Source organism: Myotis nattereri (assembly GCF_964212035.1).
Source record: "Myotis nattereri genome assembly, chromosome: 3".
Taxonomy (NCBI): Eukaryota; Metazoa; Chordata; class Mammalia; order Chiroptera; family Vespertilionidae; genus Myotis; species Myotis nattereri.
Window position 1 is genome coordinate 184750208 of NC_138077.1, and position 17896 is coordinate 184768103.

The window sequence follows — 17896 nt, forward strand, 5'->3', positions numbered from 1 at the left end:
ATGAGTGTCTCTGTGCTGAGCCCCAAAGAGCTCCTGGGCAGTATCTCTGGGCTCCTGCAGGTGGCTTCCCTGCTGGCTCTGGTTCTGCTGCTGCTCAAGGCAGCCCAGCTCTACCTGCTCAGGCAGTGGCTGCTCAAAGCTGTCCGGGAGTTCCCATCCCCTCCTTCACACTGGCTGTTCGGGCACAAACAGGAGGTAAATGGGAACGGGACAGGGGAGAGGGAGGGCAAGAAGGGCAGAGGCTCCCTGAGCGAGGTCATGGTCAGCAAGTCTATAGGACAAAGCCTTGTTATGAAAAGCACGTGGACATGGGAGCAAAACCCAGATTACCCCTCAGATCTTGGCTCCTCATCCCATGTGCTGGTGTTCTCAGTCTGTCAGATCCTCCTTCCTTAGGTAGGACTGCAAGCTATTTTGTCAGGCAGCCTTTGAGGACAAGGGCTGCTCCTTTCTGAATCTCCCTGCTCCAGGCTCACAGAACAGAACTTCTCCATGCTTCCCTGCCCATGTTCACTCAATTCCATCCTGTCCGCCTCGCCCTGAGCTTGCCTAGGAACACAGGATCTCTGCCTGTGGGGGTTCACAGCATGTGGGGATGATAGGCAGGAATTTAGAGAAGATATGAGGAACCAGGAAAAGGGATAAAATTGGGTGTAGGGGTCCAACAAGCTTGGTTGGCCTGAGACCATGGGGTTTTTCAGACTGGTGACTACAGTGCTATAACCCTGGCAAGTTACTGGCACATCAGAGCAAGAAGGCTTCCAGGATGGTCCAAGGGAAGGAGCACTGGAATCTGCGGCTCACCAATTATGAGAATCTCTTTACCTGCCAGCTCCTATTCTCCATGCCCCTGCCCTGTGAGCTCCTTGAGGCTGAGGATATCATCCCCCTTTCTGTGCGCTCATCTCCGGCACAGAACCTGACACAGAGGGAGCTGGACTCAGGTGTGCGGACTGACAGAAAGGAGCAGCTGGCAGGTTGGATGACAGACAGTGCTCCCCAACCAGCTCTGTTAGCACTAGTCCCTGGGGGAAGGGCACAGAGCAAGGTGAGGGGGCTGCATGGACAGGGGCTCATCTGGGTGGGTGTGTGGGTTGAACAAGCCTTAGGAGGTGGGGTGCGGCAGAAACCTGAGAAGGTTTCAGAGAAGGATGCCAAGAGATTATCTGCAGTGTGGAGCCCCAAATGGGAACTGCTCATACCAGCCACAGAAAGACAACCAAAGCCCAGTTGCTTCATGCAAATTTGGTACAAAGGACTTCCAGATGATTTGTTGATTTGGAGAAACTGTGACTTTTATTGATGCAGGAGTCACCTTTCTGAGCTGGGATTTGTCTGAAGGAACCACTGAATATTCCAACAGTGACTTTTCCATGTACTGATGGCATTAGATGTTATGTAAACTCAGTAAGTGAGTAATGCTCTTTCCATAACTAGTATTATGCATGGTGTGAATCATCTCTGTAATCCTGCAGGAGATAGTGCAGATAAATAACCCTTGATTCTATTTTATTTTTAAATATATTTTATTGATTTTTTTTTTTTTTTTACAGAGAGGTATAGAGAGTTAGAAACATCGATGACAGAGAAACATTGATCAGCTGCCTCCGGCACACCTCTCACTGGGGATATGCCCACAACCAAGGTACATGCCCTTGACCGGAATCAATCCTGGGACTTTTCAGTCCACAGGCCGATGCTCTATCCACTGAGCCAAACCAGTTCAGGCTAATCCTTGATTTTATAATACTGCCTGAGTTTTTCATTTATTCAATATCTCTGTAATTGGCTAAGTCTGGAATTGACTGCCATATGTTTGTTTCAGATTGAAGCTGATCTATCAGGCAAGATGACAAGGGACAAGGTGGGCAGTTGAACATATGGGGCTCTGTTTCCGAGCTACTTGAGTTCATATCCCAGCTCTACACATACTTTAACTGCCTGCTCTACAACCTAATTTTCTCATCTGTAAGTTGGGGGTGATGATGATGATGATGATGATGATAGCACTCAAGTGAGTTCCTATCCTATATAATAAAAACCCAGTCACCGAAATGGTGGAACGACCAGAGCAACCAGAGACGAGAATGACTACAGCACCTCACCTTGGCTGGCCACCCCTACCCCCACCACCACCACCACCACCACCGAGTGTTTAGAGGCAATTGGGCAGGCAGGCAAGCAGTTAGGGGCAATCGGGAAAGCAGGCAGAGGTGGTTAGGGACAATCAGGCAGGCAGAGGTGGTTAGGGGTGATTAGGCAGGCAGGCAGAGTGCTTAGGGGCAATCAGGCAGGCAGAGTGATTAGGGCAGTGATGGCGAACCTTTTGAGCTCGGCGTGTCAGCATTTTGAAAAACCCTAACTTAACTCTGGTGCTGTGTCACATATAGAAATTTTTTGATATTTGCAACCATAGTAAAACAAAGACTTATATTTTTGATATTTATTTTATATATTTAAATGCCATTTAACAAAGAAAAATCAAACAAAAAAATGAGTTCGCATGTCACCTCTGACACGTGTGTCTTAGGCTCGCCATCACTGGATTAGGGTGATCAGGCAGGCAGAGGCGGTTAGGGAGGATCAGGCAGGCAGAGGTGGTTAGGGTTGATTAGGCAGACAGGCAGAGTGCTTGGGGTGATCAGGCAAGCAGAGGCGGTTAGGGAAGATCAAGCAGGCAGAGGTGGTTAGGGGCAATCAGGCAGGCAGAGTGCTTAGGTATATGATCAGGCAGGCAGAGGGGGTTAGAGGTGATCAGGCAGGCAGGCAAGCAGTTAGGGGGCAGTGGTCCAGGATTGCAAGAGGGATGTCCGACTGCCAGTTTAGGCCCGATCTGCGGGATTGGTCCTAAACCTGCAGTTGGACATGCCCCGAGGCATCGCAGATTTCGAGAGGATGCAGGCCAGTCTGAGGGACAACTCCCTCCCCTGTGCACAAATTTCGTGCACCAGGGCTCTAGTCCTATATAATTAAAGAGAAACATGCAAATTAACCATAACTCTGCTACACCCACAAGTCACACCCACCAGCCAATCAGGAGCGAGTATGCAAATTAAACCAACTAAGATGGTGGCAGCCATAGAGCTGGAGTGAGCAGGAGGCTTGGGTTGCCCCGGTGATGGAGGAAGCCAAGCTTCCTGCCTGCCCTGTCAGGCCCTGGGCTCCGCTCAAGGCTACAAAGTTTCAATTATAGAAGACTAGTAGCACGGTGCACGAAATTTGTGCACATTAAAAGGGAATTAATTGCCCTAACCAGTTTGGCTCAGTGGATAGAGCATCGTCCTGTGGACTCAAGGGTCCTGGGTTCGATTCCGGTCAAGGCCATGTACCTTGGTGGTGGGCACATCCCCATTGGGGAGAGTGCAGGAGGCAGCTGATCAATGTTCTCTCTCATCGATGTTTGTAACTCTCTATCCCTCTCCCATCCGCTCTGTAAAAAATCAATAAAATATATTTTTTCAAGAGGCAATTAATTAGTGGAGATATTTTAATATTGCTATTTGCCCTTTCTCTATAATAGAAGTGTGAGAGATGAAAGGAAATTAGTAAAATGTATATGAAAATAATATATAAATTTATTAGTAAATAAACAGTAACAAAAGGATATAACAGAGGCCTCATATAAAAATGACAAAAACATGATATGAAAACAACAAAAACACAATATAAAAACAGCTGTGATGCAAACAATGACTGATAAAGTGATTAAACTTATTCTAATATATCCCTGTACACCACATTAAGAGTGAGAACACTTTCAGAGTGCTTGACTGATTTCCCTTGTGATGAAGTATTCAGAACTTTAACTGTAATGTCACATGCTCTTCATACTTGAGAGAAAGCAACATATAACTGACCATGTGCGAAAACGGGTTCAGGTAGGAATATTCCTACTCTATCTAGAGTTTGTCCTTGTGATTTATTAATAATCATCGCAAATGCTGGCATCACAGGAAACTGTCATCAAATTAATTTAAATGGGAGGCCAGTGTCAGACGGGGACAAATCAATTCTTGGAATCAGAACAACCTCTCCCTCTGGAGATCCTGTTAATACTTCAGCTTTGATAATGTTAGGTCGTAATCTTTTGATAATAAATCTGGTACCATTACAAAGACCCCATTTACTATTGAGATTTCTCAGTAGCATGATGACTGCACCCACTTTCAATTTTAATTTATGACACAGCATTCCCGAAGGAGTAATATTATTAAGAAATTTGATGGCAAAATGTTCCTTTTCAGCATCATCTGTTGAATCAAGGGAATCATCACTCAAATATGTGTGAAAATCTCCATCGAGTATATCCAAAATTTCTTCATTTAATTTTTGAACATGCTCATTTTTTGGACAAAGAATTTCACATTTAGATATATTTTTAATATTATCTATAGATATAGTATTTCCAAAGGTGGCTTCAATAATAGATCCATTACAAATCATTTCACAGGGGATTTCAATAATATTCATTCCTAAATGCAAACTGCTATCAAGTTTGCCATCTACAAGTTTTACTAACTATTCACTATAAGCAGAATCCTCTGATCTCATATTTGTTTTAAGAGACAATTTATTGAAACATCTCCAAACATTACAGTACTTTAAACTTGTTTGTGCTATGGCCGATCCCATAGCATGTGGTACAGTACTGAGACATTGTCGAAAATCCTCTCCAAGAAGGAGACCTTTCCCACCAAATACAACATTCAAATTCATACTTTCTCTTAGTAATCTGTCTATGGCGTTTCTAGCAGCGGTTCTCAACCTGTGGGTCGCGACCACTTTGGCACTCGAACAACCCTTTTACATGGGTCACCTAAGACCATTCTGCATATCAGATATTTACATTACGATTCATAACAGTAGCAACATTACAGTTATGAAGTAGCAACAGAAATAATTTTATGGCTGGGTCACAACATGAGGAACTGTATTTAAAGGGCCAGAAGGTTGAGAACCACTGGTTTATAGCATGACTGGATGCCATGATGCATTCATCAATAATGGGAAGTTGGGCCTTTTTAATCGTTTTAGCAACTTCACTGTTAATATTGAGTCTAGAAATTGAAGTTTCATTTAATGGAATTGGTCATTTATATTGGGAATGAAAGGTTCTTCCACTGAGAGGTAAATTTGCAGCAATTCCTGTAGAAGCTGTGGGTAAAACAGTACCACCACAACCTCTAATATAATGTATTAACACATTGCGTACTGCATAGAAATCTCTAAGACATACGCCAGGGACCGCACGTTTTTGGGCAAACTGCACGTTATTTAAATCATCATAATGCTCTTTAGGTGTTGTTTTTCAATAATTATAACATTTTTATTTACAAAAACAATTAAACAATTAAAGTTCCTAGTAGTTCTTTAATATATGGTACTGCGTAAAACATTTTCCTCTATGAAGAGGGACCAAACAAAATTTACATAAGTATCTAGATTCGCTCCTTTTTCCATGGGCGTGAAAAACGAGAACACTCGTGAGCGGTCCTTAACAGATGGTGCGCGAAACACCAGAAAACTCCTGGGCGGTACAAAATGTGTTAAAACTTTATTGTGGGGAGCCGCTACAGTGTTTTGCACAGGTTCAAGCCTTGGACTAATGAGAGGGCACAGTCCTCGTGCAAGTCCCAGCTTGGAGGGCAGGGCCCTCCCAGCACAATTATAGCCAACAGCTATAGTTTTAAGCTTGAACCTATGGTCCAAACACGTGGCCCCACCTGCCTGAGTGATGTAGGCTTGATAGAGTTCAGGTGCATGTAGTCGAGTAGAATTGAAACCCAGGAGAATGTTGTAAATATCTTGGTCACACTCTTACTTTGCCTTGTGGCATCTGCTATAAAATAAAGACACGGCTATGTGCGTGGTCGCTGTCTCTCAGAGAAGCAGCGTCCCATCGAGACCCAGATTTCATTCTTTTCTCTGTCTTTTCTAAGCCTTTCAGCCGCCACCACTCAAGTTCACCCTTGGCTGTGCTGGCGCGGCACACTTTATAAAGATATGCCACCACGCTCTGAGGGCAGGTTCCTGCCTCAAACCCTCTCCTTACAGTAAACAGCTTCAGGAAACAGCTGGGGTGAGGGTGCAGCCATTTCCAAGACAACCGCTGCAGGACTGACTTCCTTCCTCTTGGTTGTGGTTCTGGCCATGATGTTACACCCAGGGTTTTTATATAAGTAGATAAATAAATCCAAGATACCTGCTTCCCTCCACTTAAGGAGACACTGAAAAAAAGAAAAAGAAAAAAAGGAGGGGCTGGGAGATTGGGTCACCAGGGGCAGTGTCCAGCCTGCAAACAGCCATCAGCCCCTCACTCAGGCTGGCCAGACACTCTAGCGAGGACCCACACCCTGAAGGGGGTGTGGCCAGCCTGCAAACAGCCATCAGCCCCTCACTCAGGCTGGCCAGAGACTCCAGCGGGGACCCCCACCCTGAAGGGGGTGTGGCCAGCCTGAAAATAACCCTCAGCCCCTCATCCAGGCTGGCCACGCCCCCCCTAGTGGGTACCCTCACTCCATGGGGGAGTGGCCGACCTGCAAACCACCACAGGCTCCTGGCCCAGGCCACCCCATGCCCCAAGAGAACCCTCACCCTGATCTGGGACACCTTTCAGGGCAAACCAGCCGGCCCCCACCCATGCACCAGGCCTCTATCTTCTATACTAATAAAAGGGTAGTATGCTAATTAGACTGGGAGAACTTCGGGACATTCTTCTGGACAAAGCCATGGTGGCGGGGTCAAGATAGAGGCGGTTAGAGGCCAAGCGGGGAGGGAAGTTGTGGGTGATCAGGCCAGGATTGGACAGCAGTTGTGGGTGATCAGGCTGGTGGGGGCAGGGCCATTGGGGATAAGCAGACCAGCAGGGGGGCCAGTTGGGGGCAAGCAGGCCATCAGTGGGGGTCAGTTGGAGGTGATCAGTTCAGCGAGGGGGGCGCAGTTTGGAGTGAGCAGGCCAGCAGGGGTCAGTTGGGGGCAAGCACACTGGCACAGGGGGCAGTTGGGGGTGATCAGGCTGGTGGGGGGGGGTCATTTGTGGGCAAGCAGGCTGGTGGCAGAGGGCAGTTGGGGGTGAGCAGGTTGGCAGGCAGAGTGGTTAGGGGCAATCAGGCAGGCAAGCAGGCAGGTGAGCGGTTAGGAGCCTGCAGACCCGGATTGAGAGAGGGATGTCCAACGGCCGGTTTAGAAACAATCCCTGTAACCCGGCAGTAGGACATCCTTCAAGGGGTCCCAGATTGGAGAGGGTGCAGGCCGGGCTGAGGAACACCCCCTCCCCATGCATGAATTTCGTGCACTGGGCCAATAGTCTATATAATAAAAGCCTAAGTGACTGTTATGGTGGAACAGCCAGCACGAACGATCACTATGATGCGCACTGACCACCAGGGGGCAGACACTCAAGGCAGGAGCTGCCCCCTGGTGGTCAGTGTCCTCCCACTGGGGGAATGCCACTCAGCCAGAAGCCGGGCTCACAGTTGACGAGTGCAGCAGTGGTGGCTGGAACTTCTCCTGCCTCCGCGGCAGTGCTGAGGAGCAGCAAGCCAAGCAGTAAGAAGCAGCAAGCAGGTGGATGGTAAGGAATGAGGGATCCCGAACTGTGAGAGGGATGTCAGCCTTCCACCTTAGGCCTGATACCCTGGGCCTAAGTTGGCAGACAGGCATTCCCCAAGGGGTTCTGGACTGCGAGAGGTCACAGGCCGGGCTGAGGGACAACCCTTCTCTGCCCCAGTGCATGAATTTCGTGCACAGGGCCTCTAGTCTATCCTATCTAATAAAAGATAAACATGGTAATTAGCCGTACCTCTGCTACCTTTCCCATTGGGCAATCAGGGAGATATGCAAATTAACTGCCAGCCAACATGGCAACCGTCAGTCAGGCAGCTTGAAGCGAACATGAGGCTTGCTTGCTTCAGTGACATAGGACTCCAACGTTCCCCGCCTGCTGCTGACGGCCTCTGAGCTTGCAGTTTGAAACATTGTTACAAATATAGAAGCTAAACAAACTCCAGAAACCTGCTTTCAACTGGCCGGGATCTCAGAGCTGGAGTTGAAACAGTGTTTCGATTATAGAACCCAAACAAACCAGATACCTGCTTTCAGCAGCAGAGGCCTAAGAGCTGGAGCCAAACCTCAGAGCTAAAGCTGGCCCAGAATAAAAAAAAAAAGAAAAAAAGAAGCGGTTGGGAGCTTCAGTCACCCGCCAGCCTGAAAACAGCCCTCAGCCCCTCCTCCAGACTGGCCAGGCACCCCAGTAGGGACCCCCACCCTGAAGGGTGTGTGACCAGCTGCAAACAGCCATCATCCCCTCATCCAGGCTGGCCAGGTCCCCAAGCGGGACCCCCACCCTGATCCAGGACACCCTTCAGGGCAAACCAGCTGGCCCCGAGCCGTGAACCAGGCCTCTATCCTATATAGTAAAAGGATAATATGCCTCCCAGCACCGGGATCAGCGGAGCCGTGAGGCCTCCCAGCACCGGGATCAGCATGACAGGGGGTAGCGCCCAAACCCCCTGATCACCCTGCGGCTCTGTGTGTGACAGGGGGTGGGGCCACAACCTCCCTATTCGCCCTGCTCTGTTCGTGACAAGGGTAGGTGCCCCAACCCCCTGATCGCCCTGCGGCTCTGTGTGTGACAGGTTGTGGCGCCCTAACCCCCCCACCCCACATGGGCCCTGCTCTGCGTGTGACGGGGTAGAGCCATAAGCTCCCCATTGGCCCTACCCTGAGTGTGACAGTGGCGGTGCCCCAACCCCCTGATCGGCCCTGCTCTGTGGGTGATAGAGGGTGGCGCCCCAACTGCCCCCCACGGGCCCTGCTCTGTGTGTGACAGGGTAGAGCCATAACCTCCCCATCCGCCCTGCCCTGAGTGTGACAGGGTCCGGTGCCCCAACCCCCTGATCTGCCCTGCTCTGTGCGTGACAGGGGGGAGCTCCCCAAACCCCTGATCAACCCTGCTCTGTGCGTGACAGGGTATGGAGCCCCAACCCCCCTGATTGACCCTGCTCTGTGAGTGACAGGGGGCAGTGCCCCAACCCCCTGATTGGCCCTGCTCTGTGCATGACAGGGGGTGGCGCCGCAACCTCCCCATCGACCCTGCCTTGAGTGTGACGGGGGGGTGCCCCAACCCCGCAATCGGCCCTACCCTGAGCATGACTGAGAGTGGCATCGCAACCTCCCTATCCGCCCTGCTCTGTGCATGACAGGGGGCGGTGCCCCAACTCCCCAATCAGCCCTGCTCTGATCTCGACCAGGGGCTGCACCTAGGGATTGGGCCTGCCCTCTGCCACCTGGGAGCAGGCCTAAGCCAGCAGGTCGTTATCTCCCAAGGGGTCCCAGACTGCGAGAGGGCACAGGCCAGGCTGAGGGACCACTCCGCACCCTGAGTGCACAAATTTTTGTGCACTGGGCCTCTAGTCTATATATATATATAAAGCCAGCAACCAGAAAACTGGAACGACCAGAATGACTGGAATGACCAGTCGCTATGAGGCCCACTGCGCTGGCCAACCGGCCCAATGGGGGGCGTGGCTGGCTGGCCAACCTCCTGAAGCCCCCCCACCCACCCTCGAGCCTGTCCCTGCCCCTGATTGGCCTCCCAACCTCCTGGGCAGCCCCACACTCAAGCATCACCCCTGACTGGGGGTGGTGTTGACCGATTAACATCCCACATCCCCTCCTACCTGCCTGGCCTTGATTGGACCCCATTGGGGCGGGCAGACTGGACCCCACTCATGCACAAATTTGTGCACCGGGCCCCTAGTAATGTTAGAATTGTCCCTGGCACAGAACAAGGCCACCATTCCACTCACTCTAATTTGTATGAATTTACAATAATATTAATGCCTATGAAGGACAAACACGTTAAAGGTACAAAATCACTGTATTAGTTGATATGGTATTTCACAGGGACTATGGAAAGTGGAACTAACATCTTTGAGTTTCTAACATCTTTGTGTTTCAAATAATCCAAACCGCCCTATTTTCACCCCCAACTCTCATGTCCTCCCTCTAATCCAGGAGTCCATGCCAGGCCAGCAGAGTGCACATCTGAGGATGGCCGTGTGGCCACATTATTACCTGTCCACCTACTTACTCCCTTTGTGGAAATTTCTTGGTGTGGCAGTTGCCAGGGTCAGCCAAGTGAGGATGACTCCAGGGCAGCACTGTCTGCATGGAGTGACTGAAGTGTGGTTGCCACATGGGCACTGGGTATTTGCACACAGGTTGTCACCCCTGCCACCATGGGCACTATTCCCTTTACAAGAGTCTCCACTGGCTCTAGTCACACATGCTCAGGGACAGATGGCATTCCAAACTTGTTGACTGGAGGGCTGACAGAGCAGTGGATGCCAAATGGCCTAGATAGGAGAAAGAAAATGCAGAATACACTTTACCTCCTTTGGGTCCCCAAAGGGAAGTAATGACAGTGTCCAGCAGCAGGAATTTTCGGGAAGCTGACTGAATGGGCATCAAGCAATTAGAAAGAGAGCGTGCTACTGTGCTGAAAAGGGTCTTCCAGGCCCCTATTGGGCCAGTAGGAGGGACCCTAGAGGATCAGGTAACATAGCTGGGGTGGAAAGAGGCTCCCACTGATCTGTCCACACATGGGGTCAAAGGGGAAGGGCAGCCCCAATAATGTACATGACCTTGGAGCATGAAGTCTCTTCCTAAGTCCTTCTAGTAGGACACTTCCCAGGTCACAGCAGTATTGTCTGCCCACCATCACCCCCACTCAAACACAAACTCTACGGTAGCAGGGACATGTGTCATTCATCACTGCATCTTTAGCAACAAGGATGGCAATGGACCCAAAGTAAGTGCTCAATACAGTTACCCAATAAATGAATGAGTAAATTCATCTACTCATCTGCTCATTTATGTATTTGATCATTCACTGTAGTGGAAACATTTTGAGATGTCTTCCCAGCCCACCAGCTCTGAGACCTCTTCCCCAACATGAGTGAGCCTCTGAATGCCTTATTCAACCCCAGCCACAGTGGCTTGTAGCAGGTGAACACCTTGGCTATATTACAATTAGATTCTCGAATAGGATTCACAATGTCACATAGATAGGACATGTGGTAGAATGACAACCATCCAGAAAGGGTTCAAGTGCTCTTCACCTTGTGGACCTAGCTCCACGCACGCAGGGACTGTTGTCGATTGTGAGCATATTCCCAGCTTCTAGAAAACTGTCAGGTAGAGTCCCAATAAACATTTGGTAAGAGAATGGATGCAGAGAGAAAGAATGAGAGACTCAGCCCTGGCAGCTCTCCAGTCCCAGGATCTACTCCTTCTGCAACCTGCTGCTTCCAGCCCTTGGGCTCTGTGAAACACCCTGGGGTCCTCAGCCACCTGGGCATATGCTTTAACAGTTTCCTCATTCTTCAGGGAAACAGGATAATGTAATAATCCATCCCCACTCATAAGTCACTCATAAGTGTGCTTGAACATTACACAATTGTCCTACTTTGTTAGGGCTGCTTAACAAAGTGGGTGGTTGAAGCAACAGAAATTGATAGTCTTACAATTCAAATCAAGATGTTGGTAGGGTTGTCTCATTCTGAAGGCTTTGAAGGAACCATCTGCTCCAGGTCGCTCTACCTGACTAGCAAACCATGATCTTCTCCATATGGCTCTTCATATCATCATCCCTCTCCAAGAGACTATTTCTTTGTCCAAACTTCCCCCCTGTTATAAAGACAGTTATATTGGAATAGAGGCCCAGTGCATGAAATTCATGCACAGAGGGCATGTCCCTCAGCCTGGCCTGCACCCTCTCCAATCCGGAACCCCTTGGGGGATGTCTGACTGCCTCTTGCAATTCAGGACCGCTGGCTCCTAACAGCTCATCTGCCTGCCTCCCTGATCATCCCTAACCCCTCTTCCTGCCTGCCTGATCATCCCTAACCCCTCTTCCTGCCTGCCTGATCATCCCTAACCCCTCTTCCTGCCTGCCTGATCACCCCTAACCACCTCTGCCTGCCTGATCACCCCTAATCACCTCTGACTGCCTTCCTGATCGCTCCTAACTGCTCCCCTGCTGGCCTGATCACCCCTAACCACCTATGCCTCGCCCCACACCTGGGACTTCAGTGGGTGGCACCCTGGATCCGGGCTTCTCTCCCTCTGGCCAGCTGCAGGCACCCAGGACCCGCATCAACTTCGCAAGGGCCGGCCGTAGTCACAGGGGAACGTGGGAGGGCGTCTTCGGCAGGGGCCACAGCCACAGGAGCCTGGAACCGTGAAGTGGGCTACTTGTCCCTCTCCTGGGCCACAGGCGCGAGTGCAGCTGCTGATGCCCAGGACCATGGCTCTGGTGGAATGTCCCTATCCCAGGCGACAGATGCAACAGCTCGCTCCCGGGACCATGGGGCTGACGGCTTGTCCCTCTCCCAGGCTGCCGCCCCAGCACCTGGCACCCGGGACTGTGCTGTGTGTGGCTTGTCCCTCTCCCTTCTGGGCCACTGTTGCAGTTTCAGCCACCGGCGCCTGGTACTGTGGAGCATGCAGCTTGCCCCACTTCCAGGCCACAGCCTGGCTGGTCCCCATTCCTCTCTTGCAAGCTCATTTGTACCTGGCTGGTCCCCATTCCTCTCTTGCGAGCTCATTTGTGCCTGGCTGGTCTCCATTCCTCACTTCCCATTATCGAGTGTCTGAGCCATTACAGCATGATGGCATGAGGGCATGATGACCATTTGCATATTAGTTCTTTATTATATAGGATTAGGTCTAATGACCTAATTTTAACTAATTACTCCTATAAAGACCCCATCTTCACATTCTCAGATACTTGGGATTAAGTCTTCAACATATGAATTTGAAAGGGATATAGTTCAACCAATAACTCTAAGTGTGTGAAAAAAGTGTGTACACCACTTAGTCCATAACTGCACATTTATAAAACATGTACTATGTGTAACACTCTAAAGGCAGTACTGAGTCAGGGTCCAACTAGAAGCCAAAATCTAACCTTAGACCAAGGCTTGATGAAGAGTGAGAATCCAGATCAGATCCTGGCTCATCAGATACAGTTCCAAGCTCCTAATAACTGCTGATGGATCCTGAATTATCTCCCTGTGGCCATTCTACCCTTCACCATCACTCCAAAATCCAGACCTAAAGAGAAAGGTTTTAGTGATTTGTCTTTCCCTTGCTTATAGTTCCAAACGGACCAGGAGCTACAACAGCTTCAGAAATGGGTAGAGAAATTCCCATGTGCCTGTCCTCGCTGGCTATGGGGGAGCAGAGTCAGCATCATCATTTATGACCCTGACTACATGAAGGTGGTCCTGGGAAGATCAGGTGAGACAGAAACCTGAATTGCAGCTGGAGCAGCTCTTTCTACTTGGGTAAATGACCTTGAGTTGATAATTCCAGAATAGATTTGCAGTTCTACCATCATTATCTGAACCCTTTAACAACTACCCTGCCAGCCCACAAGCCAGCTTAAGGCCAACAATGTCTGCTGAAAGGGAATGCTTAAAGAGTGGTGTGGGGCCACTTTTTAAAATTTCTCTCTCATTCTTTCATTCTTTTTATTCTTCTTTTAACCAGATTGAGATGAACAATTGTGTAAATTTGCCCAGATCTAAAAAATAATTTCCTATCCATGCTGAGTTGGGTTTGGCACCCTCATTGGTGCCTATCCTGAGTCATGGAATGACTAAGCCCCCACAAATAAGTGGGAAGACCACAGATTTCTGTTTCTCTGGCACTGAGGATAGAGACTATTTCTGGCTGATTCACCATCCTATGGGTGTTCTGCTGCTGGGATTGCTTTCCTGAGCCCACATTAACTATTAGAAAAGAGAAACTTGGGGTGGGAGATTGAGGACACTCTCTTGAGACACATTGCCAGCTGACAATGATCAGGAAGGAATAGCAGCCCGTGCTCTAGACCATAGCTGCTTCAAGGAGCGTGTCCCCTCCAGGTTCCTACATTGCCCTGTCTTTCCTTTCAGACCCAAAGTTTCATGGTTGGTACAGATTCCTGGCTCCCTGGATTGGTAAGTATGTGTAATCAGGACTGTTGTTCTTTTGCCAGGTAGACTTACCAAGAGCTATCTCTTTGGCTCACAAAGAGCAACAGATAACCAGCACTATATCACAACCCTCATCTCTTAATCAAGTCTGATTTCTCTTCTAATAAAACCTTCACCCCTCTGGGTAATGGTGATGCCCCCCCCCCCCTGAAACTCAGCTTCTTCCCATCACTTCTCAGTGCTCTCCAATGTTTTCAGGGTAATATTCATTTATGATCTTCTATGACCTGCCTACTCTACTTCAGCCTTTAACTCACAGTTGTCGTGATGACATCCAATTTACTTGCTATTTTGGGAAATTCACATTCCTGAAATGTACTGGCCTTTCCTGCCTTTGCCCATCATTTGCTTTCTTCTGACACCCTTGGTTCCTCCCAAAATGTCCCGAGTCATCCTGATTCCATCTCCCCTCCCCTGCCACGTACACACACCTTTCTGTGGTCCAGGATATGGTTTGCTCCTGCTGAATGGGCAGACCTGGTTCCAACACCGGAGGATGCTGACCCCAGCCTTCCACTATGACATTCTGAAGCCCTACGTAGGGCTCATGGCCGACTCTGTCCGAGTGATGCTGGTAAGTCCATCCCTCTCTCACCTGATCACATGCACTCACAGTAGAGCTCATATAGTCCACACTAGGATACGTGTGTCCTTCAGACTTCCATCACACACGACCAGCTAGAATAACATGCTCATATCCCACAATGTGACAGAGCTTCCCAAAAGTGAATGGGACAGGATGTACCTGGGCACCAGCTTGGATCCACACTACTTTGGTCACTGACAAGAGAAAGCAGAACCATGGTAGAAACAGGGTCTGCTCTCCTCTCACCCCCATGTCTTCAGCGGGGACATGAGCAGTGGACTAGAGCAATAGTCATTCCCCTGGACACTGGTAGGCATGGACAGTGGCAGCTTCAGTGACAGGGTGGACATCCTAGAATGTCCTTCAGGTGGGCTCTGGCCTGGGTGCCAGGGCTTCATGAAATGGAGACACTCCATGGAAGGAAATGGAGATTACATCTGCACTCACAGACCGGATCCTTATCTACTAGCTATACTCAGCTAACATTTGATGAGGGAAGAAATTAAAGTCCCTGATGCCCTGTCCTTAGGATCCCCAGTACTGGCCTCTTAGGTTACCTCTTATCTTGACACATTTGCTTCCTAGAGTTGAAGTGTACCTATCCCTCAGGTTTAGCTCAAACACAGGACAGGAATATTCCCAAATTGTTGCCTGAATAACAATGTTTTCTGGTTTGGCAAAAAGTAGTAATTATCAGAACTTATTCCTAAAATTCAGACTCTTATGAGGGAACCTGTTTAATTATATAATCACAGTTTCTGAGAGTACAATACTCACATTACTAATGTTTGCTGTACAGTCTTAATATGTTATAATGCCTCTATTCAGGACAGTGAGGTGAGAGAGAGAGAGAGAGAGAGAGAGAGAGAGAGAGAGAGAGAGAGCTTAGCTGGGTCAGCAGAGGCCCTCTGCGGGAGCAGAGTAGGGTCAATGTCCCCCTCCTACCACAGGACAAATGGGAGGAGCTCATCAGTCAAGACTCTCAAGACTCTCATCTGGAGATCTTTGAACACATCTCTTTGATGACACTGGACACCATCATGAAGTGCGCCTTCAGCCAGCAGAGCAGCATCCAGATGGACAGGTCAGTGATAATCATGCAGCTGCTGGGCTTTTGTTTTACCAACTGATATGGACTTACTGGAGAGGCAGTTCAGGCAACTTGGATGCTCATGAGAACAAAAAGACAGAGTCTGTCCAGAGCTCCTGACCATAGATAATTCCAGACCAGACCAAAATTGAATCAGCCACAGATCCCTGATCACTAGCACAGGGAGAAGTCTAGTTCCTCTGGTTATGAAGGATTGAGGGTCACAAAGGCTGTAAGACAGGAGCAATGCATGCCTCAGTGTCATCTGTACCCACTATTTGGGGAAACTCCCACCTAGAGCCCCATTTCACCTCCCAGTACCTTAATCAGTTCTGTGTCTTCTCCCTGCAGGAAATCCCAATCCCAATCCTACATCCAGGCCATTAGGGATGTGAAAAGTCTTTTTTATTCTCGAGTGAGGAATTTCTTCTACCAGAATGACATTATCTACTGGCTGACGCCTGATGGCCTCCGGAGCAAGCGGGCCTGCCAGATTGCCCATCAACACACAGGTTGGACTCCCCCTCCTGGACTGCTCCCCTCCTTCATCATGCACATCTCAGAGAGACTGGCCCTGACCTCTACTGTCTTTTGGGAGCTAGGACATTCCCCACTGGATACGTAGCAGGTGCAGGGCTTGGGAACCAAAATGTCAGGGTGCAATGGACTGTGCTGGTGTTCACATGTGTCACCACATAGTGATGTCACCCTCACCAAGCAGCATTCAAGCGGAGCCTACTCCATGCGTGTACTATAGAGGGGAGGCTTAACTTGCAATCAGATGGTGCTAGACCTCTCATCCCTCATGTGGACACCTCTCCCATATCCATCCTGATTCACTGGCACCCATATTGGAGCAGGCTGAGGGGCTGATGGGGCCACTGTGGGTTGCTCTTTTGGGGCACCCAGAGCCTTCCACTCTGCCTGGGAACCACTGTTCTGCTGCAGACCAAGTGATCAAACTGAGAAAGGCACATCTGCAGGGTGAGGAAGATCTTGAGGAGGTCAGGAGAAAGAGGAAGTTGGATTTCCTGGACATCCTCCTCTTTGCCAGAGTGAGTGCATTAGGGGGATCCTGAGGCTTTGCCTAGAAGACAAGAGGAAGGGGCAAGCAGTGCACTCTTACCTTCCTTTTCCAGATGAAGAATGAAAGTAGCTTGACTGACAAGGACATGCGTGCTGAAGTAGATACATTCATGTTCAGGGGCCATGATACCACAGCCAGTGGCATCTCCTGGACCCTCTATGCTCTGGCTACCCACCCTGAACATCAGCAGAGGTGCCGCAAGGAGATCCAGAGCCTCCTGGAGGATGGCGCCTCCATCACCTGGTGAGTGCTCAGGAGATGGGTGAGCCCTGCCCACTCAGCAAGACAAGAAGCCCTGGTCTGCCTGGGCCCTGCCTGCCCTCAAATTGGGCTTCATTCATTTCAGGGATCACCTGGATCAGATGCCCTACACCACCATGTGCATCAAGGAGTCACTGCGACTCTATCCACCTATACCAAATGTCGGCAGAGAACTCAGCAAGCCCATCACCTTCCCTGATGGACGCTCCTTACCCAGAGGTCTGAACCTTACCATACTACTAACCTAGGAATTCTGCAAGATCCCGTGGCAGATCAGATCCACATGTCCTAGAGCAGTTTTGAACCTCTCTGGTCTAGTTTCTTCATTATTAATTGGATGCTTACTATATAATTTAGATGAAAAATATAAAATGCCTGGCACTGAGTTGGACCACAGCAAAAGTTCAATAAATATTAGTTCCCCTTCCAACTCAGAGAGAATAAGTCATTTCAGTACATTCACCTAAATAGGTTCCATGCCTATGTGACACCTCACATGAAGAGAATCCTAAGAAATATCATTCTCCAGGACTAGCCTTCCATCACACATAGAATGCATGGTTTTATCCTGCTACAGTAATTCCACTCTATGGCACTGATGCTCTATGATTCTAACACTCCATGTTCCAATCCCAACTCCAGATTACAAGACTCTAGGGGCAATTTTGTTTGCATGGTCACATTTATTTGACTCCCTTCCATATCTGAGGTAATGTATGCATAAGTCCTTTTTGAAAAATGCAAAGAACTGTATAAATGGCAGTTAATATAATTCTGACTCAGTCCATGGAATGTTCTTCACAAGATGTTGGATACTTGATGTAGCT

General features: G+C 49.1%; 1 protein-coding gene across 1 annotated transcript in view; it reads left to right on the plus strand.

Moving 5' to 3' along the window:
- Positions 1–17896, plus strand: part of LOC308515212 (cytochrome P450 4A11-like) — a gene marked incomplete at both ends in the record, with an annotated part of 22999 nt that continues 5103 nt past the window's right edge. Inside the window, 9 exons of the mRNA XM_081085776.1 lie at positions 1–195; positions 13164–13305; positions 13965–14009; positions 14492–14619; positions 15582–15715; positions 16073–16233; positions 16670–16776; positions 16861–17051; positions 17155–17288. Coding sequence (XP_080941902.1) covers positions 1–195; positions 13164–13305; positions 13965–14009; positions 14492–14619; positions 15582–15715; positions 16073–16233; positions 16670–16776; positions 16861–17051; positions 17155–17288 — 1237 coding nt within the window. The remainder of the gene's footprint in view (positions 196–13163; positions 13306–13964; positions 14010–14491; positions 14620–15581; positions 15716–16072; positions 16234–16669; positions 16777–16860; positions 17052–17154; positions 17289–17896) is intronic.